At 34.9% G+C, this 25,004-nt stretch overlaps 1 protein-coding gene across 2 annotated transcripts in view; it reads right to left on the bottom strand.

The window, feature by feature from the left end:
* Positions 1-25,004, bottom strand: part of LOC111516694 (probable multidrug resistance-associated protein lethal(2)03659) — a 231,046-nt gene that overhangs the window by 25,758 nt on the left and 180,284 nt on the right. For both annotated transcript variants that reach the window (XM_074179379.1, XM_074179373.1), the window contains 2 exons: positions 13,803-14,101; positions 1,547-1,962 (listed from right to left, as the gene is read on the bottom strand). In XM_074179379.1, the coding sequence (XP_074035480.1) occupies positions 1,547-1,962; positions 13,803-14,101 (715 nt within the window). The remainder of the gene's footprint in view (positions 1-1,546; positions 1,963-13,802; positions 14,102-25,004) is intronic.

Raw genomic sequence — 25,004 nt, 5'->3', positions numbered from 1 at the left:
AAGTTTAAGATCATCCATATAAAACAGATGGGTGACCTTGTGCCTCCGGTTTCCGGGGGTGCCACAGTTATACCCTTGAGTATTTCTGAACGCAACGGATAATGGCAATAGTGAGATGCAGAAGAGAAGGGGACTGAGGGAATCACCCTGAAATACACCCCTTCTGAAAGTGACCCACCCTGTTTGAATTCTTGCTTGATCAGATGTTATGGTGAAGCGAGTTCGCCAAAGTGGTGTCAGTTGTTCAATGCATCTCACTATGTTGTCGGGTACCGCAAGGCATCTGAGCAAATGCAAGATGAGCTCATGCGAAATTGTATCAAATGCCTTACGGTAATCGATCCAGGCCATAGAGAGGTTACGCTTATATTGTATCGAGTCCTGCGTTACACATCTATCGATGAGCAGGTTCTCTTTACATTATTATTATTATTATTATTATTATGTGTGTTCAGCGAGTCTTGGCCTACACCTGCCGATATATAGGAGATGTCTCCCAGTGACGTGCCCACCTTCCTGGAAAAGATACGAAAAACGATGACCTAGGAGGACAACTCCTCGGGAGGATGTACAATGGGTCACCTGTGGCCTAAGTGCTGTGGAATTACATTCACCCTCCCTACTCTACAAATACAAAATGTAAGGAGCGCTGTCGAGAGTAGACTGTATTATTATATGGAACTAGGTGGAGGTCATTTTGAACAATTTATCCGTTGATTTTGTTTCCACTGATATTATTTGTTATTGATTTCCTCATTAAAATGAACGACATCGAATTTCCTGTTTTTTTTTTTTTTCTTAAATAAAACGTTTAACATTCAATTTCTCATTAAATAATGAACCAATTTCGAAAAAAAATACAGAGGTATTAGAGGAACAGAAGACCTTTCAAATGATGTATCATTCGACCCCCCCGCAGGGGGCTGAAGTTTCGGGAATGATTTCCATATCAGATTTAGTCTCCCTAAAAATGAAAATTGACGTGTTCTTTGGAATTTTCGATTACACGTCTGTTTCTGATTTACAGGGGCTGTCAAGTTTTCGTTGAAACGTCCTGTATAGATCAATAGCGATTCCCATTTTTGTGTGTGATGTGTACTGCGTAATATAAATCTTCGAAAATAGTAACTAGTCAGTAAGTTGTACTATTCATGAATAATGCCTATGAATGAAATGAATTATTGAAAAAATAAAATTTCAAAACTTGTTGACGTTTCGGTAGAAATTTCTCTTCTGCTTTCAAAACCTTAAAATACTGTTATTGTAAATACCTCTTTCAGAAATATGGACTTTTCGAAAATTTCAATTCCACAGTAACTTTTTGGGGTGAAATTTTCATATTGCCCTTCACTATATTTGAAAGCAGATTCTCTGACATACCTATGCATTTACTTTTCATATTGTGGAAGATGAAAAACCCAGAAACATCAAGGAAGATCGGAATAATATTACTGAATTTGATTGATATACGACAAATAGTTGATGTTCCCGATCCATTTTCTCTCAAGTAGATATTTGCTCATCAGTTGTTAACATTCATACTTACTGTGGGTCTACATTAGCAGTTGCTTCATCTAACATGAGGACTTTGTTATTTCTGAGAATTGCTCTTGCTAGACAAATGAGTTGTTTTTGTCCCACGCTGTAATTGGAACCTCGATCCATAACCATGTTCTCGAGCTGATTGATTATATTTGCAGAATCTTTCAATTCAACTTCGTTCAAAGCTTTGTATAACATTTCGTCCGTGTATTCCCCGAAGGGATCCAAGTTATATCTTAGAGTTCCTGAGAATAGAACAGGATCTTGAGGTATGATGGAAATTTTTGATCGGAGAATTTCCAGTGGAATATTATTTATGTTGATGCCATCAATTTCGATTTTCCCTTCTGCAATAGCCATTCTGAGAATCGCTCCAACAAGAGATGACTTTCCTGCTCCAGTTCGTCCGACGATTCCCACCTGAGATAAAAAATTAATCATTACAATTTGATAAGGATTACAGTTACTGAAAATTAGTATTTTCATGATGATGAGCGTGAAATTCCTCTCCAAGAGTCTTGGAGATTGTCCAAATTTGATCACACGACAGTGGTGATAAAACCTTCATCGGTGTGACCCATTTTTAATGGAAACAGCCCCTTAAAATTTGAAGTTGTAAATCGATTTTAATATTTTTTTTTAATGTCAAGTACTAAAAAGTCTACTTCGGGACAAAATTTTAAATGTGTATTGAAGTTTCAGAAAAAATCATTACGCCACTGGATTTAGAGTGCCTCTAAATAGGTATGACTAAAATTTCATGAAAAAATATTCATTATTAACAAAGTTATGACAACTCAAAAATTCGAAAATTCTCACAGCTTACAGTCACAATATATCATTTTTTTATGATTTCAACAATAAAGTGCCGCCAGACGAAAAAAAAAAAACAAATAGCGTAAATATTTTTATTGAAAATAACGGAATTACATTCATATAATTCAACTAACAATGAAGCAAAAAAATTTAATGAACGTAACTAATAACTAATTATTGAAATGCCATTGCCTCACAGCTCTGGCATAATGAACTGAACACCCATCTAACTGGACAATTTAATTTGATCGTTCATTGATTGGCAGCTCGTGAATAGCATCCCAAAACTCTGTTTAAAAATTCTACAAACCTCTGCGCATTAATGTTTTCCTCAAAAAAGAAAGGACCAATAATTCGTTCGTTCAATATTCCACACGAGGCGTTGATTTTTTGGGAATACTGGCTTTTATAGTTTATTACCCAGTTAGGATTATCCGCTGCCCAATAGCGACAATTCTGTGATAATCTAAAATGATTTGATCATTTCTGTTTCGTCTTTGTACTTTTTAACATCTTTTTTGATACTGCACCAGTTTCATTGAATATTTTATTTATTTTATTTACCGTACCGCAGCTAATACGAGGACGATCTGGATGTCTCTCATTAAATACTCTACAAACCTCTCTAGGACTTTCAACTTCATCTCCCGAAAGGCGTACAATAATTCGAAGAACTGTAAGGTGAATATTGTTGACAATAGTACATTTAAATCTTTCACAACTCAACTCACTCTCCAGTTCTCTCACCTAGCAGGCTAGACAATATTTTTGCTACATGGTTTTCTCATATACTGAGTGTTTTTCCTTTCACAACTTGAAACTACTTTCAAAATATTGATTTGGATAATTTTGAATAAAATTGTAATGTTGTTTTGTTTTCTAATATTGATCTAAATGGTTTCATTAATTTGTTTTTGTGTTTCAGGAAAATATATAGCTGGTGACTGATCTTTTCAATACTGGATTGTGACATTTGAAATTCAATGGAAACCAACTAACTGAGGAATGATTTAGTTGTTACAATGTGTGCCTGTTTGAGGAGTGCCTAGAAGATGACAGTACTACCAACTGTCGAAAGCGCTCGCAGATAATTAATAGAAGATATAAAGCTCCAAATCCTTTTTGTAGAATTTAATATTGAAATATATATATATATATATATATATATATATATATATATATATATACAAATATGAAAGTTATTGAGTGTCTTGATATAGAAACATAAGTTAATATCGGACATAGCACTCATGAAAGTGGCAAACCATAGACACGTGTTTCGGGCTTTTGGCCCATCATCAGTATGGTGCAGCCAAGTGTAAGGATGGGCAACACTTGGTTACCAAATGATAGAAATATAGAAATACAAATGCACGAAGCCACCAACAGGAGCCAACCGCACATTTGTGGTTTCAGTTGATAGATCTCGTGTTCACAAGAAAACTATCAAAATCACCACGGAGGCAGCTATAGCTACCTGCGTGACATCCGGGTCCAGGAAATTATACAAATATGAAAGTTATTGAGTGTCTTGATATAGAAACATAAGTTAATATCGGACATAGCACTCATGAAAGTGGCAAACCATAGACACGTGTATACTATACCTTTATTAATTGAAGTAATATTTTTGAGCCACATAGAATTCAACTAAGTATTTTATTTCAAGTTGCCTAGTCAACCTGTTTACAAGTACCTGCAACTGATGTGGTTTTATTAGTTTCCTATCTACCCTGTGTGTATGTGTGTTTGTGCGCGCTTGCCACTATTTTGTTTTGTTGAAACAAGCGCGAGCGAGTATTGAAATCGGGGGTGCGGGTGTGTGGGCGGAGCAAACATTCAGTTGTTTTGTGATTTTTCGCGTTTTCATAATATTTTCTTACCTATGCTAATATGGATTCTAAAAAGCGTGAAGTGGACAGTGAAAATAGGAGGTTTCTGGCAGAATGGACTGAACAATATTGTTTTACGCTACCTAATAGGCCTCAAGCGGTACCAGAGTGCCTTATACGCAATAAAAATGTCGCTATTGTTAAGATTGGTGATTTGAAGCAACACTACGAAACAACTTCTCAGCAATTTCACAAAAACTTTCCTCTTGGCAGTAAGGCTCGTAAAGAAAAAAATCAGACAAATACCAGTTCTTACGAAATTACTAGTTCGTTGCATAAGCGAGCTATAAAAATTCACAGATGCAGCGCTACGTGTGTGCTGGGCGCTTAATAAATAGCAGAAACAATTTTCAGATTCTGAGATGGTGAAAAAATTCATGTTAGAAGTAGTCACGGCACTCTTCGAAGAAAAAAAAATGTCGCTGCATTATCAGCAAGAAGTAATATACGGAAAACGGACAGTTTTGCTGCTGATATTAAAAACACTCTTCTTGAACTTCTGTAAAACGCACCTTGCTACGCCATAGCACTTGAATCATGTGACATTGTTGATGATGAACAATTGTCTATTTTCGTAAGAGTTCTTGATATTAGAGTCACATTTTTAGGGAATACTAATACTATGTTGCTGTATCGCTGCTGTTCCAATGTTTTAACAGAATCAACGACCTTAGACGTGCGCAGCGTTATAGAACAATGCTTTCAAATAATTGTTATACAGCGCCATCTAGTGGCGAATTACAGAAAAATTGATAGCCTATGAAAAATTACTTATACATGTCAAGTTTCATCACGATCGGTTAAGCGATGTAGAAGTTTATCACTTACCAATCAACCAACCAACCAACAAACAAAAAAGCATACATAAATCCAATAGTATATAAATCAAACCTCGCAACACACGCCATACAAAACAAACATAATTTTCCCCCACCAGAGAACATAAAACTCATAAAACAAGTCAACAAGGGAAACCGCATGGACATTTGGGAAAACTTGAACATCCATAAATTCAACAGTCATAAATCACTTATCGAGGAACAAGTACAAATCAAAACACAACAAGACCTCACATTCAATATATTAAACAAAACCATACACATTCCTAGAGAAGATCTTAACACAAAGAAGAGTACCTGATGCAATACAAATACAGGCAAATTTACCTAAAGTACCTGAAATACCTGAGTTGAGACGCTCTGACCGTATAAAGAAGCAGACGACAGGATGACAAGTTCAGTTTGAGGAGTGTCTAGAAGATGACAGTACTACCAACTGTCGAAAGCGCACGCAGATAATGAATAGAAGATATGAAGCTTCAAATCCTTTTTGTAAAATTCAATATTGAAATACTGAAAATAAAGGAAAGTTAGATCTGATTTCATTGGGATCCAAATCTTCAAATGTTTGGGCAATCCTTTCTAACAATTCATCTCTCGAACGCACGGGTATTTTGTAAACTTTTTCTTTAAACATTCCCCACGAATAAAAATCTAATGGATTAAGATCGGGTGATCTCGCTGGCCAATTTCATGGTCCCAAGCGCCTCATCCACCGATCGTCAAATAGTCTATCTAGTTCTGCGCTCACTTCTCTTGTGCAATGTGCAGGAGCTCCGTCTAGTTGGTACCAACAGTTTCGATAATCTTCGAGTGGCAGATTATCCACGAAACTGTCTACAGTATTCTCCAAAATATTCAGGTAGCTTCTGGATGTTAATGACTCCTCGTATATCACGTACCTCAATTTGTTGTCCATCAACATGCAGAAGACATTAAAACTAAATTTTTCTTGAAATCCGGCTTCTTTTGTGACGTGAGGATTTTCACTGGACCAATAATGACGATTTTTTCTATTGAAAATCCCTTCTCTCGAAAATTTCGATTCATCAGTCCAAATAATTTTATTTAAAAAAAGTGGATCTTCTTGAATGCGTGTCAACAACATTTCACAAAATTCTACTCTCTGTTGAGGATCTTGAGGCTTCATTGCTTGAATTTTGGTGAATTTATAATCATGCATTTTATGTCTTCGCAAGATTCTTTGAACCGATGAATATTTTATACCCAAATCTTCTTCAGCACTTCTTATCGATGACTCGGGAAATGCGTGAAAATATGCTAAGACATTAATCTGGTTGTCTTCGAAAGTTACGGGTCGAAGCAACTTTCTTGGTGCTTTTAAAGTTGATCCAAATGCATTGAGAATGTTCTGAATTCGTATAAATTTCTTGAGATTCATTGGCGGTAGATTCGGATACATTTCATTGAACTTTCTACATGTTCTGCTGATAATTTTGTCACACTGTCCAAAAATAATAAACAAATTCATAAGAACTTCGTTTGGATAGTTTTGTTCCATCGTTTTGAAGGTATTTGCAACTTCTGAAGTGACGAAAATGTCGATATTATTAGGAGAATGTCACAACGCTACTGTCAAATAGTAATCATGGCCTGCTTACCAAATACCGAATGGAAATACCATTCTGAAGGGACATTTTCACAAATAAATGTTCATAAGTCCGAAACTTGACTAGTATAGGTATGATATACATAGAAAGAAAGCAAATTTCAGCAGCTTTCCGAATTTTCAATAATATACAGGGTGTTTCATTCAAAATAATCAAATTTCAGCAACTTTTTCAAGCAAACGAAAAAACTGTATTTTTTACCACCCTGTATTGAAGTAACGGAGATTAGGCTGACGTGTGGAAAGTGTCCAAATATCACCTAACTCCAAACCAAATTTCGATATCATAGTACTTCTTAACTGAAAGATATCGGCATTTTTAGAAGTCATGATTTTCGAAGAAAAAAATTGAAATTACCTTTTATTTCGAAAACGGTAACAGATAGGTATAGGGAAATATCAGGAAAAGTTGTCCGGCAATTGTTGGAGATTCCAAAAATAATATATACAGAGTGTTCCATTTGAAAAATCAAAGTTGCTACTGCTTTCTAATAGAAGCGGCAACACCGCATTGTCGAAAATATTTTAGTTGGCTAGAGATTGTCCGAATATGCCCTCCATTAAATTTTCAAAGTGATCCGTTGTCTGGTTCACCAGAAACATCTAATGTGCCATCCAACGTATATATATATATATATATATATATATATATATATATATATATATATATATATATATATATATATATAAAATATTGCCGTTGAAAGGTTACACTCGAGGAGAAGATTTATTCAAGGTCATTGATGAATTTATTACTAAATCTAACATTAGTTAAGATAAAATGGTGTCGCTTTCAACTGGTGGGGCTTCAGCAGAGATTAGCAAAGGAAAAGGTGTAGTAAAGAGAATCAGGGATAGAAACTTAGGTCTAATATCATATCACTGCATAATTCACCAGACATCCTTTGTGGAAAACGTAGTGCTACACTGAAAGAAGTGTATCTCATTCTCATTCTGCTCTTCAGCACCGACATTTCAAGGAGTTTCTTTGAGACAGCCTATTCTAACTTACTGCAACACGACAAAATGTTCGTTGACTCAGTAAAGGTCAAGTTATTGAAAGTTTCTGGGTAATAAAAAAAGAAGTAACCTCCTTCTTGCACAACTTTGATACGCAGGGAGCCAGAAAACACAAACAAATGTAATATGCTGAGCATTGCTTTTTTAAAAGATATTTTGAAATAATCAAATGCGCTCAACACAGAATCACAAGAAAACCGAAAATTAATATGTGATCTAATACAAAACGTGTCTGCTTTTCGTTGCAAGCTGGATATCTTTGAAAAAGATATTGCTAGGCAAGGTATCATTCATATTTCGACAATTCTTCAATATAAAAAGAACTCTGAAGAAGATATTGCTGTGTTTGTAACATTTCTGGCCGATCTCAGGAACGAATTTGCTACAAGAATCCAAGATTTTGCAGAGATGGGCAAGCTATCTCCGTTTCTTAAATTGTCATTTTAGTCTAGTTCACATGTACTTTTTTTTGTAACATTTTTCAGCCCCGTCCAAAAATTACGACCAAGGTGTCATTCTATTCGTATTTTTGCCTAGAAAATTTAAGGAAAGGTCCGAAAACGCGTCGATAAAAATTACAAAAGTTATAAACAATTAAGTGAAAAAAAATGGGGCTTTAGTTTTTTCTCAATATCTCGGAAAATTTTCAAAATTTTGGAAATTTGAAAAAAGATTTAAAGAGATCAATGAATTTGCGTAAAAAAAGTCCCGACTCCCGAAACTGTATCTCGATTATTTATAATTTTTACAGAGCCCTGAAAATAGAGCCAAAAGCGGGTAGTCTGGCTTCTGCGCGCCTTTCGTCACTCTGACATAAAAACAAAAAAAAAACTATTTGAACATATTAAATGTGAATATTAGGAATGAAAAAAATTATGTAATGTTGGGATACATCAATAAACAATAATCCGCAGTCAAAAAATTTTTTTCCCAATTTTAACGTAAATTATAAATTTGTTAATTAATAACTTTTTCTGAATTGAAAGTTAATATAAAAATTCCTATAATTATTAAATTAAAACCCTGGCATTGTTTTCCTTTGGTGAAGTTATCTTTAATAGGCGAAAAAATAGATTACCGTTGCCAAAATAAAAAAATTGTTATTTTTTAGTTTTTAATTGACAATTGAAAATTATAATTTTATAAAAAATACATTACAAAATTTTTTTTTTTTAATTTTTTGTTGTTTCAATGCCTCATGGCTAAAAACTAATTGATATTTTTTTTTCAAATTTTGTTACAAACAATTTTTTTAAATTTTTTTTCAATACTTCATTCTATAATAAAAGTAACTATGTGTTTTTTTGATTCTATTTTTTATAAAACTTTTAATATTGTGATACCTTGATACTTGTCTTTTTCATTCGCAACGAATTATGCTGGCCTTGTACGGTCAATTCGATACTAATTCAACATCAGGCCAGTGTCGTGTTTCTCAATTTTTAAGTATGATTGCGAAATCAAAGACTGCGATCAACTCAGCAACTTTACCTCCAACAACAATAGCAAAACATCTACACTCATTTAGGACGTATTACAAAGTTCAGTTTTGGATTGGTAATTATAATTTGAATCCGGAAGATTGGGGTTGGATCAAATCTGAAACAATGTTCCTGCCGATAAAAACAACGGAAAAACTGGCGCCTGACGACTTACTTAAGCTAGTTAATTGTGCCTGCATAAAAGAGTGTAATAATTGATGTGGATGTAAAAAAGCTGGGCTTCTTTGCTCATCTTTATGCAAAAATTGTAAAGGTGAAACATGTTCTAACAGTACAAGGGCATCACTTGATGATGACAATGATGATACTGATATCATGATCGGTCGATTAAATGCTATCGATAGTAATCCCGATGGAAATGAAGACGACCTTAATGATTATCGAGATTTTCCAGTAGGAGTTCAAGAATACTGTGAACCGATACTTGAAAAAGTCGAAGAGGATGAGGTTCAAGGAACATCACGACAAGAAAATACAGAAGAAACCACAGATGACGAGCCACCGCCACTAAAACGATCTAAAAGATTACAAAAAAATAATAAAAATTATAGAAAAACTTTTAACTGTACTAAATATGATTTAATAAATTTCAAAAATAACTTTCAGTATGTTTTTGATTTAGTAAATTCTCTGAAAACTTGAAATTTTTCTTTTTTTGATAAATAACGATCAATAATTAAATAAATAATAGGACTACAACTTTAGTAAAAAGCTTAAATTAATAATAAATTCATAATGAACAAAAAAGACTTGAAGCATATTTGTCATAACTGCAATAGTTTAAAAGTTATTATAATTATAAAAGCGAAGGAGCGAATGAAAAAGACAAGTATCAAGGTATCACAATATTAAAAGTTTTATAAAAAATAGAATAAATTCAAAAAAACACAGTTAGGTTCATTATAGAACAAAGTATTGAAAAAAAAAATAAAAAAAATTGTTTATAACAAATTTTAAATAAACAATTAAAAAAAGAATTAAAAAAAAGTTTTTTCAAAACCTCAAAGAACAATAGAATTTATGATTTAAAAAAAAACGGTTCCTTAATTTTAATATTCAGTTGCAAAAAACGACTGTTAATTAACAAACGCATTTTTTAGCAAGAAACCATTTTTTTTTCTAAAAATCATGATTTTTTTTAATTAACATAATGCAAAAAAATTTTCGAATTGCTTATAAACAATGTATTAGTTTATAATAAATGTATTAACAATAGATGTGAAAAATTAAAAAAAAAATATTAATTAGTTTTTATCCATGAGACATTGAAACAATAAAAAATAAAAAAAAATTTGCAATGTATTTTTTATAAAATTATAATTTTCAATTGTTAATAAAAAATAGAAAATAACAATTTTTTTATTTTGGCAACGGTAATCTATTTTTTTGCCTATTAAGGCACCAAAGGAAAAAAATGCCAGGGTTTTAGTTTAATAATTATAGGGATTTTTATATCAACTTTCAATTCAGAAAAATTTATTATTTAACAAATTTATAATTAACGTTAAAATTGGGATAAAAATTTTTTGACTGCGGATTATTGTTTATTGATGGATCCCAACATTACATAAATTTTTTCATTCCTCAATATTTACATTAAATATGTTCAAATAATTTTTTATGTTTTTATGTCAGAGTGACGAAAGACGCGCGGAAGTCAGACTACCCGCTTTTGGCTCTATTTTCAGGGCTCTGTAAAAATTATAAATAATCGAGATACAGTTTCGGGAGTCGGGACTTTTTTTACGCAAATTCATTGATCTTTTCAAGTCTTTTTTCAAATTTCCAAAATTTTGAAAATTTTCCGAGATATTAAGAAAAAACTAAAGCCCCATTTTTTTCACTTAATTATTTATAACTTTTGTAATTTTTATCGGCGCGTTTTCGGACCTTCCCTAGAACTTTCTACGCAAAAATACGAATCGAATGATACCTTGGTCGTAATTTCTGGACAGGGCTGAAAAATGTCACCAAAAAAGCTAAATCGAGTACATGTGAACCAGACTATTTGAAGTTGATGTAGCAGCAGAATGGAGAGATGTGGCTGCCAAAAGTATTATTTCAAATAGAGATAATTTATTTGCAAGAAGATGTGTCTGCAACTATTTAAAACGATATCCACTGAAGAATTTTGGACCAGAAAAATATGAAAATTGCAAGAATCTAGCTATAAATTCGGCCACTATATTTGGCTAGATATATGTATGGGAAACATCTTTCTCAAGAGAAAATATTTTGTGATCACTGAAGTTCCCCTCATAGACATTAGATTTACAACAATCCTCCTCCACATTTGTTAGTACATAGTCGAGTTTGCTAGATGATGTTATCCCTAATCGATTAGTAAAAACTCGAGTGGGTGCCAAGGATGAAACATGCAAGTTGTGATTAGCTAATAAGTCATCCAGTTGTAAATTTTCCGAAGTATTTTTATGGTAATCAACATTAAAATCACCACATACGATAATATCATAGTCATTTCTAGAAATATAATCTAATATGTAGGTTAATTTATGTAAAAATATATCCAAGTTATCATTATGAGATCTATAAATGCTTAATATACAATTCTTTTACCTTGTACAGTTAGTTTTATCCCACTGCCTTCACAATGAATCTCCTCTGAGAACTGTTTTAAATCAAGACACTGAGCTAGAAATGATGATTTAACAAAGATGGCAGTTCCCCCATGTGTATGAGTAATACGACAAAATTCAGATATCAGACTATAGCCAGGTATGGACATAAATTCAATATTCTCGGTATCACACCAGTGCTCAACAATACTAATGACGTCCGGATCCTCTTCCGATAAAAGAACTTCCAGTTTATTAATTTTGTTTGTTAATGATTGAGCATTCAGATCAAGTATTTTGAAATTGTATATGTTCGTTTTTACATTTAATTCAGGTTTGGAATAACCGGAAGAACCAGTATCAGAGATGATATTTGGGGCATATTGATGATCACTGGTGTTGAAAAGGATGAATGTGTAATTTGTTGGGCCAATTATTGGGGTCCAGAAGTTCATCCATTGACAGATCAAAACTACCTATTTTGAAGCATTTTTTAATACTTGGATTTGAGGTCAAAACAATCAACGTTATTATCAGGAAAGACTTTTTTTACATATTCCTTAACATTATCGATGTGAGTAGGTCACTGGGATGTCCTGTGCCATATGATTTAGCAGTAGGTAGTTGTGAGGATGTATTACTTTTTTTGATTTTTTCTGAAACGTAGACAACTCCTGAATTCCAGGAGTTGTCTACGGAGGTACTAGGGGGATTTGGGTCAATATCGTTAATCAGGTTAATGATTTCGACTTCCAGTAATTGTAAGTTCGATTTACTCTTATCTGATGTATCACCCTGTATGCCTGGACTTAAAATAGTGTTTGATAGTTTTTTATTGCTATTGGATTTCATAGATGTTCGGTTGTTTTTACTTTGGTCTTTTTTTGTATCATTAGGCAGATTAGAGTTACTTTGGGCAGTTTTTTTGTGATCAGGTTGATTAGTTGATGCTTCTATGCACTTTGAAGATGGGTTATTTTCCAGGAGTATGATTTTTCCAGAGAAAAGTACAATGAGAGTGTCTTTGTCCCTGATGATTGTGTCCTTGTCCATGATTATCTGCCTTAGGAGTTTGTTTTCTTCCCTCAGAGAGCTTGTTTCAGAGAGAGTATCTGAGTCATAATCTGGTGCCTGGAATTTCGTGCTGAGAATCACTTCACAACAAGAATTTACTCTTTTTGCACAGCTACTATGATAAATAGATTCACAGGTAACACAACACAAGCCCGTACTTGCAAATTGCAGATTTTCTTTAGCCCATCAGAGCCGACATTCTTACTGGCATCCATGTTGAATGTTGAATAGCGACGAGGAATAAAAGAAAGACCTCGAAAAACCTGTTACTCCAACTTCAGCAGATCGTAGAAAGAGTTTCAGAAGAAACAGTTCCACCACAGATGAATGCACAAAAGGAGCCAAAGAAAAAACCGATCTTGAACTCCTCACTAAGCTGGACAACATTAAACCCATCACCAGAAGTTCTCCACCATTAATTCTAACGCCCAGTTTTAAAAAAGTACCCCTCGCAACTTACTTCGACAAGTCAGGCACTGTTAATTATAGTATATAAAAATATAAAAAATATAGGGTGTTCCATAAGAAAAAATATAACTTTGGTATGTAACTTTTTTGGGAGTCACCCTGTATATTTCAAAATAATTTTGGAATATGCCCCTCATAGACCCGCATATACCTGTGCTGGAAGTTTTTCCCTAACTCTCTTCTTTCTCGTAGAAATACCGATTCGAATGTGGTGGGCCACCCCGTATATTCAATTTGAAATTTCATTTTTCTGATTCAACTCTTTCTATATCATGTTATATACGCATTTTGCTATATCAGAAACATTTTTTTTGAAGATGATTTAACAATAATCTACTCGTAAAGTTGAATGGAAAAATTATCCAATGAATTGTTTTTATGAAATGACCACTAATGAAACAACTCAACACAAAACGTAAACTTATGAAATCTTGAAAATTTACCTTGTCGTTTTGACTGATGGAGAAGTTCAAGTTTCTCAATATTTCTGGACCATCATCATAATATTTGAATTTCAAATCAACAAATTTGAAAGCACCTGCATTCGGCCAAGATTTCGGGGGTATTGTTGGTATGACAGGTTCTACTTCTGGAGGTAACTTACTATATTCCAAAACCCTCTCTACAGACATGAGTTGGTTAATAATTTCAGCTGAATACATCATGGCAAACTGTACATTCGAACACAAATTGGTAGCTTGGGTTATTGCAAGTCCCACTTGCCCTCCGGTCATTCCCAAAACTGAAAAAAAAGAAATTCATTCAAATAAATTCTCAGTCCTGGTATGAATTTATCATAATGTGGTTCATCCTGTCCAAAAAAACTCCAGGAACTGAAAGAATTTCAAGAAACGACGTACCAAATCGTTACCCTCTTCAATATTTTTGTCAAAGATGACTGATTTCTCATGGAATGCCTATCTCTTTGATAAAATCAACTGAATAGTAAAATTTGAAAACGAGTCACCGTTCGCTGTGTGTCACTTTAAAGGGTGTGAGAATAGAAGTAATCTAAGACAACAATTCAAAACACTGATATAGAAAAGGATATGAAAATCGAGACATTAAAAAAATATAATGCGAAAAAACGATTATTTGGTAATATAACAATACCTATTGAAGTTAAATACGGAAAAAGAGAAGTAGAATTTGAAAGGTTCGAAAATTGTTAAAGCCTGAATATACAGGCCGTTTTTTTTATCATGTAGTAATATTGCTATATTCTAAACCGTAACAGATACGAAGACGATTAAATGGGAAAAAAGTTAACTGTCATCGTGAACAATACAATGGTTGAAGAGAATTTACGGGGACTCTTGCCCTTCTCGAATCATAGGGGGAAATCAAAAAATGAAGTTTTTCGTTTTTTCGAATGGAATTGTTATTTCGGAGAATATCTAGAAACGGAAAAGGAAAATGTTATTGTATTCGGAATGTACTATGACGATATAATAATAAATATTCGATAAAAGGTTTCATGTCAACATGGCCATCATCAACTTGTTTTTTAAATACGGACCTGTCTTTTTTATTACAGATATAAAGCAATGAATTCACAATTCGAAGGTGTATCACATTTGATATTTTTATAGCGTTTCATTTGAAATAACTGTCATCATCAAGGAAAAATATTTTAAATTACGGTCCTGTCGTTACTTCTTTTGTAAATTCGTACTTTTTCTTTTTGTAAATTTTTGTATTGCCGTAATCCTTCTTCCAAGGCTTATTTCTCCCTTATCAATTATAATTCGTGATAGATTTCACTAGTTCGGACTTCCATTGTCTTACATATAAAATGATTTGAAATCCTCGAAACAACTGAAAAAGAAGAATCAAAAATAAATAGCTGAATATAACAATTACGTTAAGCAAAAATAACCTGAAATGAAATAAAGTAAAAATAAACCGATTGAACAAAAAATAAAGAAATACAAATAAATATAAATGAAAAAATAAAAAAGTTGAGAGATTCCAAGCCACGTTAGTTCACGACGTTTCGATTGTTAGTATCTAAAATCGTCTTCGGGTGATGACTGGACTGATTTCTCCAAGAGATGACTATTTATGGGTCGTTCGAGTATTTTCACTTATCCCTACTTTTCATTTCTCCGCTTCACTGCTTCAGTGGGAGATGATCGTTTGGCGGGAGTTGGCCATTTTTTCACTTGATGATGGGTTTCCATATGTTGCGTATTTCTACGCTGGCTTGGCTGAATACGTTGTTGGACAGCATGTATGCGGCTTCCTTGAATTTTCTCCTAAACCAATGTTCCTAGACTAGAATAGAAGTAAAAATCTAGGCTTCCCATAATATAACAATTAAAAGGAAAAACATCGTCGTTTGTGAAGAATTCAAAGCATTTTGTCGAACTACTAGGGTCAATTGAAGTCACACAGGAAGAACTAATTAGCTTCGACGTGGAAAGCCTTTACACCAACGTTCCAGTCGAAGAAGCACTCCAAATTATACAGAGACAGCTATCCGAAGACGGGAACCTGAAAGAGAGAACGAATCTACCTATAGAAGTAATTATGGAATTACTAGGATGCTGTGTACGAAACTGTTATTTCCAATTGAAGGACGAATTCTTTACACAAGATGAGGAACGGCCAATGGGATCGCCACTTTCAATAGTCATAGCCAACATATATATGGAGTGGTTTGAAACTCTGGACATTGTAGAAGCCTACAAGAAACCTCGAATCTGGTTGAGATATGTTGACGAAACCTTCATAATATGGAACCATGGGAATACTGAACTAGATGCTTTCCTAAAACACATCAAAAATAATCTTCAACGGAATGGCTACTCCAAAGCGACGGTAGAAAAGACTTTGGCTAAAAGACAGCAGGAGCCTCGCAAGGAAGAAATGCCGTCACAACCAGTGCTTGCACTTCCCTACGTCAGAGAATTATCGGAGAGGATAAGAATTGGTTTCAAGTACAACATCAGAACCTGCACTATCCGTAACAGCCTCACGAAAACCAGGCCACCAAACGCGGACTGCGATTCCAAGAATTGCATTTACCAGATACCCTGTGAGTGCGGAAAATCCTATATTGGTGAAACTAAGAGGCCATTGAATGTTCGCATTGCCGAGCACAAGAAACACACACACCAGCAAATCAGGAATAGCAGACCATGTTTGGACCCATCAACACAACATCGAGTGATCCCAAGCTGAGATCATACATAGAGAGGAAGATTGGTTTAGGAGGAAATTCAAGGAAGCCGCATACAGGCGGTCTCCCACTGAAGCAGTGAAGCGGAAAGATGAAAAGTGGGGATAAGTGAAAGTACTCGAACGACCCATAAATAATCATCTCTCGGAGGAATCAGTCCAGTCATCACCCGAAGACGATTGTAGATACTAACAATCGAAACGTCGTGAACTAACGTGGCTTGGAATCTCTCAACTTTTTTATTTTTTCATTTATATTTATTTGTATTTCTTCATTTTTTGTTCAATCGTTTTTAATTTTACTTGTATTTTATTTCACTATTATTTCATTTCAGGTTATTTTTGCTTAATATAATTGTTATTTTCAGCTATTTATTTTTAATCCTTCTTTTTCAGTTGTTTCGGGGATTTCAAATCATTTTATATATTAAACAATGGAAGTCTGAACTAGTGAAATTCATCATGATCGACAATGTCGATCACCTTCAAACAAATAATTCGAGATATTTTTATAACTCCCAATCCTGGAAGTAACAAAAATATCAGTTTTTGGTCAGAATTCGATTGCTGTATAATTTGGTATGATCAAATAGCATCTTAATTCTTTCACTATCTTGAACGCGGAGACTTTGTTTGGTTTCTATGGAAGGAAAAATGAATGCGTTGTTGATATCTGTTGAGAACTGTCAGATCAAAGATGTATTCAAAAGATGAAAGGACTGATATGTTATTTAGTTATATCCGAATCGTCGTATTCCGAACATCCAAATGTTCAGACGATTAGAAAGAAATTTGAGGCACTATGGTGCATTTGACAGAAAGAAAACAAGAAAATGTGTGTTTACAGGAAGTGTGAGGAATCAAAAAAATTTTATGGGTAAGTAAATATTACCACATTGAAATTTATCCTGTGAAAACATCTTTCCTGTAAATTTAGGATTGGCCAGTTACAAAAATTATGCTAATCAAGATTGTTTTTGTTTTTGAGAAATTGCCCACGGAATGGGGATATCTTTAAAATCCACCAGAACTATTTTGAAAAACAACAAATATAAATGCTACAGAATACGCAAAGTTCATCACCTCAATGATAGGGAATAGGAAAGGAGAGTACGATGTGCCAAGTGGTTAAGACGTAGAAATAGGGAAGTTGGAAATATTTGTAAAAAAATAATATGGACGGACGAATCAAAATTCACCAACAATGGTTGGTTTAACAGAAATAGCCATTGTAGGTAAAATGATTCAAATGAACGTTTACATAGGGAAACCAATTTGCAAGAAAGATTCGGAATAAATATTCGGTTCGGAACTGTGGGATCAAACATCATTGATTGTTTCTTTTACGATGATCATTTGAATAGTGAAATGTATCTTCATTTTCTATTCAATGATTTCGATGACTACTTATATGAATTGCCACTGAATATCCGCCATGAAATACAATATTTTCAACACGAAGTTACTCCTCTCCATAGTGCAGCAATAGTAAAGGAACATTTAGATGCAATATTCCCAAGAAAATGGATTGGAAACAATGGATCAGTTAACTGGCCAGTTCGATCCCCAGATTTCACTCCTTTAGATTTTTTTGTTTGGGATACATGAAGGATAAAGTTTTTTCAACACCTCAACACCAAGTAGGTACAGATATCCACCATCTCAAACGAAAAATAGGAGATGCATATATTAGTATTACACCTATTATGATAGAAAATTGTCACAGAAATTGTCTGACCGACAACTTATCTGCATTCAACAAAGAGGTCGTCAATTCGTGCATTTAATGTAAATAAAATCAAATGATTGATTTGAAAAATAAAATTATTCACTGAAAAAATATTTTTAGTCCATTAATATTTTGAATGAAACTTCAAATGAAAACATCAAGACTGAATTGTTTTTTGAAATTATTACTGCAAATTTTATCTTTACTTCGAAACAAATTTCACAACTGTCCGCCCTCTGTTGGAGACTTACTGCATCTTAGTATTACTATAAAATTTGAGACCTCAAACTTTATTATGTTGTTCGAGAGGAATTTTACACTCGTGCGACGTCTGTTGAAGATTTATGATACTAGTGACTAGAATTGAAAAAAAAATATTTTTGACAATAAGTCGGACTGAAAAGTGAAAAATAAATATAGTTTAAAAAAACTAAAAAACACGCTTTTGAAGAACATCGAACAAAAAAGTTGAAAAGAATTTTTTTAAATAAGCTTAAACAATAACGAACGAAAAATATTATTATTATTGTGAGAAAAGCGTGGGAGCTTTGTGCCATATTTTTGTATATCAGGCGTCCCTCGCTTTTTTCACAATAATACTAGTATTTATCGTTTATTATTATTTATTATCGTTCGTTATTGTTTTAAGCTTATTTGAAAAAAAATATTTTTTTCGATGTAAATATTTAGTTCGATGTTCTTTAAAAGCGTGTTTTTTAGATTTTTTAAACTACATTTATTCCTATTTAATAGTATTTGTATCTATTACGGTTTAGAATATAGCAATGTTACCACAACTTCTGAGAGTTGTCGTTTATATGGGAGCGACAGCTGATTAACGGAAAAAAAGATTTTTAAACAGATAAAAAAAGGGTCTGTATGAGATCGAAGCGAATGTATTTTGAAAATGAGACGCATAAAAATGCACAGGATGATACAGAATTATTCAAATGAAAATAATAATAATAAAAATAATATCGTTTATTATGCATGAAAATACATTAATACATAAAAAGAAAAGGGTTAGCCAAAGGCTATCTTCCACCCTTCCCAAAAATTATACAGTAAGTATAAAAAATAATTATAAACATACTTATTTAGTATCATAACAATGATAGAGAAGAGAAAAAATAATAAATCATATAGGTAGTTGCTAATAACTCTTAATTTTCTTAACATTATTTTAGTCAACGAAATCGATCAATTTTTTCAAAATATGTTCATTTTGAGTTTGGTACTAGCAAATGGAAAGTTGCTGAAATATATGATTTTATACTACTGGTATAAACTTATGTATTCAATATTTTGATTTTTTGATAAATAAACATTATTATTATTATACCGTAGTGTGCGCTGGTCAGGCCCTATCCCCCGATACATTCGGGAGGGCGCGCCAGCATAATCAACCAATGATCACTCCCCACACCGTGGGGTAAGTGATCATTGGGTCCGAGAATCATGTGCCCTGAGCAAACGCAGTGAGCCAAGAATGACAGCCTTCTGCATCTGTGCGGCTAAGATTTCTGCCTTAGCGCGGCAAGCCGGTATGATTTTTAGATTCGAGAGTAGAGAAGACATCATTCCACCAAGGACTCCAACAATCAGAACGACCATCTTGACAGAGTGATCTGGATAGAGTCTGCGGAGTTCGAAGAGAAAATCTCGATATTTTATCCGTTTTTCCTCCTCTTTTCTGACGATATTCGTCTCGCCAGGAGCTGAAAACTCCACGACAAATATCGTTTTGGTCTGGTGGTCGAGAAGGACTACATCAGGCTTATTAGCTTGTATGAGCCTGAGGGTGGGAAACGAATAGTTCCAATAAATTCGGCACTTCTCGTTCCCCACAACAGATTCAATATCCCCCGGAGCGTAGGGCAACACCGGTGTCTCGTCAATACCGTAAGAGTGCCGTAGATGGTAATATAGCACTCTTAGGGCCGCGTTATGTCGATGGATATAGGCCGAGACCGCATATGCTGGACATGCTGATAGCAAGTGCATTAGGGTCTCGGGCGCCTCGCGGCAGGCCCTGCATCTTGTGTCAGGAACCTCTATACCCATCACGCGACTGCGGTAGACTAAGGTGTTGAAGACACCATCCTGGCAAGCCATGATGAACCCCTCAGTTTCCGACTTCAGCCCACTCGACCTGAGAAAAGCGAACGTCAGGCGCTTTGATAAGCCAAGGTCTTCAATGTTATTGAAGAAGACCCCATGCATCGGCTTATCCCTGTGTCTCCGCAGAAGTAAGGTGATCTCTGCGGCTTTTATCTGAGCTTTTTGCTGAACGGGTTCCAACTCGGTGACAGAGTTGTAGTCACCTCGTTCAGAGTCGAAAACTATACCGAGTTCATCAGCTGCTCGAGCAGCTGCCCTAAGGAGAAATGCTCCAATTCCTGCTCTCTCATGGTCACGGACCATGCAGAGAAGGGGATCCGAACTCCTGACGACTTTACAGGCTGTATCCAGTACCATTCTGTCATGTAGACACTCCAAACTCAAAAGTCCACGACCTCCCTGTTGTCGGGGGAAGTACAACCGTGGAACGGACGATTTGGGATGCAAACTCCTATAGAGATGCATCATTTTTCGGGTCCTTACGTCGAGTTGATACAGCTCCTCCCGAGTCCACTTCACTACTCCAAAGGAGTAGAGTAAGATTGGAACGGCAAGCATATTTGTTGCAGCTACTTTGTTCTTCCCCGACAGTTCCGATGACCAGATCTGTCGAAGTTTGTGCTGATACTTGCCGCGGAGAGAGTTTTTCACTGCAGTTACCTCTTGTGAGTGGCGTTGTTCCACCCCGAGGTAAGTATACGTCTCTCCGGCATCCAGATGGTGTAGGATGCTTCCATCTACGAGCTGCACATCCTCTCCGTAGTCCCCGCATCGTCCTCTTTTGAGATGAACCATTGCACATTTGTCTATCCCGAATTTCATACCGATAGCATGCGTGTACTCTTCCACCACCCTCAAGGACTGATAGAGATCCTTCTCTCCAGAGGCATAAAGTTTAAGATCATCCATATAAAACAGATGGGTGACCTTGTGCCTCCGGTTTCCGGGGGTGCCACAGTTATACCCCCGAGTTTTTCTGAGCGCAACGGATAATGGCAATAGTGAGATGCAGAATAGAAGGGGGCTGAGGGAATCACCCTGAAATACACCCCTTCTGAAAGTGACCCACCCTGTTTGAACTCTTGCTTGACCAGATGTTATGGTGAAGCGAGTTCGCCAAAGTGGTGTCAGTTGTTCAATGCATCTCACTATGTTGTCGGGTACCGCAAGGCATCTGAGCAAATGCAAGATGAGCTCATGCGAAATTGTATCAAATGCCTTACGGTAATCGATCCAGGCCATAGAGAGGTTACGCTTATATTGTATCGAGTCCTGCGTTACACATCTATCGATGAGCAGTTATTATTATTATTATTATTATTATTATAATTATTATTATACGCTTCCTTTACCAATCAAATTCATTTTTCGAAGTATAAATATTTATTTCCCAACTGTTATCTGTATAAATCTGTTCAAAATCTGTTTTTCCGTTAATCTGGAAAATTTCTATTGCTTTCCACTGTACAATTAGTTTTTAGCCGAATCCTCACACTGTAGGTTCTTCAGAATGTGGACTCTCAATTTGAGACTTACCACTTCAATTTTTAAATTCCCTTCTCAGCATTATGCCTATATGCATAGCTAAAAAGCTGAATTATTTGTCAAAAAGACTAAGCAAATTTCAATGATAGAAATATCATTTGCATTCATCGTTTGTTTGAAGATTGTTGACAATGTTTCACAGTGCAATTAATTAGTTCGGATTTCCATTGTCTAATATGATATAAATTGATTTGAAATCCTTGATAGAATTTGTAAAAAATTAAAAAGGTCCGCTGAAAAATAACAATTATATAAAATAAAAAAAACTGAAATTAGCAACAACCAATGAATCAAAAAAATTTGAAGAATGAACACGAGATGAAAATTAAAAAATTATTAACAAGAAATGAAAATTGAAATATTCCAAACCAAGTTATGTCACGACGTTTCGATTGTTAGTATCCACAATCGTCTTCGGGTGATAACTGGACTTATTCCTCCGAGATCCGTCTATTTATAGGCCATTCGAGTGCTTTCACATATCCCCTCTTCCCTCTCTTCGCTTCATCGGTTTTAGCGGAAGCTGACCGTTTAGCGGGGGTTGGTCGTGTTCCGCTTGATTAGAGGTTTCCATATAATGCGTATCTCTACGCTAGCTTAGTTAAATGCGTTGTTAGACATATATGCGGCTTCTTTGAATTTTCTGCTGAACCAGTGTTCCTCCTTGTGGATGATTCTAGCTTGAGCCCACTTGATGTTATATTGATGAGTTCAAACATACTCTGCTAGTCCGGATTTGTTAATTTCTCATCGCTGTGTGTATTTCTTGTGCTCGGCAATGCAAACTTTTAATGCCCCGATAGTTTCACCGATGTATGATTCTCCGCACTAGCAGGGTATCCGGTAAATGTAATTCTTGGAATCGCAAGTAGATACTCAAAGTGGATTCAAGAATAAAAAGGCAATGTGAGTAATGAGCGTTCGGGAGGCGTGGTTTGAAAGTGTGACGCCTGTGCTGGGGCTCGTGATTGGTAGTTTTCTGACAAATAAGTATGGCGGCTTTGCCGGAGCTCTATGATTGGTTTTTTAAAAAATGTCGGCTCTGCTATGATTGGTAGTTTTCTGAAAAATAAGTATGGCGGCTTTGCTGGAGCTCTGTGATTGGTTGTTGATGTGAGATGTAAGTTAGATGGTTTGGTTAGTCATATGAGACTGAGAGAGATGGAGATAGCATCGAACTGATCCATTTCAAAGATAGAAGTGGCGTAAACAGTTCGGTGTTGTCAATTGTAAAATAAAGTATTGTTTATGGAGGCGATGTGACTTATGAGACGTGGCCACTTTTCTAATGAGGAACGTATGAATTTTTGCAGCGTTAAAGAAAAAAACATGGCTACTATCGTAATATACAGGGTGTGCAGCGTTTAAGGAAAAAACATGACCGACGTCAAAGTATACAGAGTGTGTGCAGCGTTAAAGAAAAACATAGAAAAACATGGCTACCATCGTGATATACGGGGTGTGCAGCGTTAAAGAAAAAACATGGCGTCCAGCATTAAAGAAAAAAACATGGCTACCATCGTGATATACGGGGTTTGCAGCGTTCAAAAAATATGGTGGCAGAAATTGAGCGAGATATACAACGTTAAAGAAAAAACATCGCTGCAAGAAAAAAGTTGGCATCATCAGGAGATGACGGAGAAAAAACCTAGATGGCGCGCACGCAACATGAAAGGTTACGAGGGTCTAATATTTTTTCGTGGTATCCGTCATGCCATGCATTATATGTCTTTAATGAATGTGTCAAATATATGAAGTAACAAAGTTTCGGATCTGTACGATTAATCGAAAAATAAACACTTCCGGTTTATACAAATTGAGATAGAAGCAAAGTAATGATGAATTCGGATTGGCCATATTGCCTAGAGTCCAAATCTACAATAAAACGGTCATTTCCGGTTTTCACTTCCGATCGTCCGATTTCGATAATTTCGACATCAATGGATTCGTCTCGATGTCAAAAAACATAATTAGGCATTTGCAAAAGTGTTGAAAGCATAGGAGGTTAACTTTGTTATTATTGAAGATAGCAGGGGATTGCGGATACTCTAACGTCACAATTTTTACTGGAGAACACGAAAATGAAAATTATAAGTATGTAGCATGAATTTTCCATCATTGAGGTAGTCTTTTGTGTCGAATATCTGCATTTCGGATGTTGTAATTATATTTGACTCGGTTTTGCAACGTTGCCAAATGTTAGGTGGTAAATGGGGGAGTGGGGGGACGAAAACACACGACATTGTGGAAGGGGGTAATATCATTGTTTGAAAGTATGTTAATATTGTTTAACAGTTGAAATAATCAGTGATAAAATGTCATCTGAAAAAGACAAACGGAAAGTCGGAGAAAAAAAGATTGTTTTGAAGCAGCTGAATGATTTAGATTTTCAAGACAGAGTGTTCAATCGAAAAGTACCCCAAACGAAATATCCATTGTGAAGAGTTCAACCTCACAGCATAAATAACGTCGTCGCCAATGCTGAAAATGAATTTTGTGCTTTTAACTGCAATAATAAATAACCTTTTTTAAGTAAATGTACCAAAGGGCGTGAAATACATGGCAATATGTGTGAAGCCCAATAATTTCGACAATCGATGCAATAGGACACAATGGAAATCACAACACAACAAAGTTCTTGTTTCGGGGTTGAAATTAGATGATTTTAATGTATTTCCACGTGTTAAAACCGAAAGTGACCATAAAAATTATATATCAGCTCTTGTTTTCAAGATATAGTATCATTATATCATATATATGTATATTGAGTTTTCAACAAATGAAATATTTCATCACCAACAGTTGGTACACATGTTTGTTTACATAACACCCCTCTCATCAGCTGTTCTTAAGTAGTAATCATAACCTATGTGAGTTTGTCAATTGTACGCACGTGTTTGCTATTGAAATTATCGTGTGAAGTTGATTTTTAAATTAATTTAAGTGCTGATCTGAAATGCCTCGAGAGTGTGTGAATTCTGTCGATAGCTTTTGCTATATATGTGGTGAAATGACATTTAAGGCTCAGAAACGTAAAATGACACCTATCGTTAAGACAGCCTATGAA

This window comes from Leptinotarsa decemlineata, unplaced genomic scaffold (assembly GCF_025532065.1).
Source record: "Leptinotarsa decemlineata unplaced genomic scaffold, Ldec_3_MD MMD2_P_RNA_scaffold_14, whole genome shotgun sequence".
In the NCBI taxonomy this organism is placed as follows: domain Eukaryota; kingdom Metazoa; phylum Arthropoda; class Insecta; order Coleoptera; family Chrysomelidae; genus Leptinotarsa; species Leptinotarsa decemlineata.
This window is presented reverse-complemented; position numbering and strand designations above follow the sequence as displayed.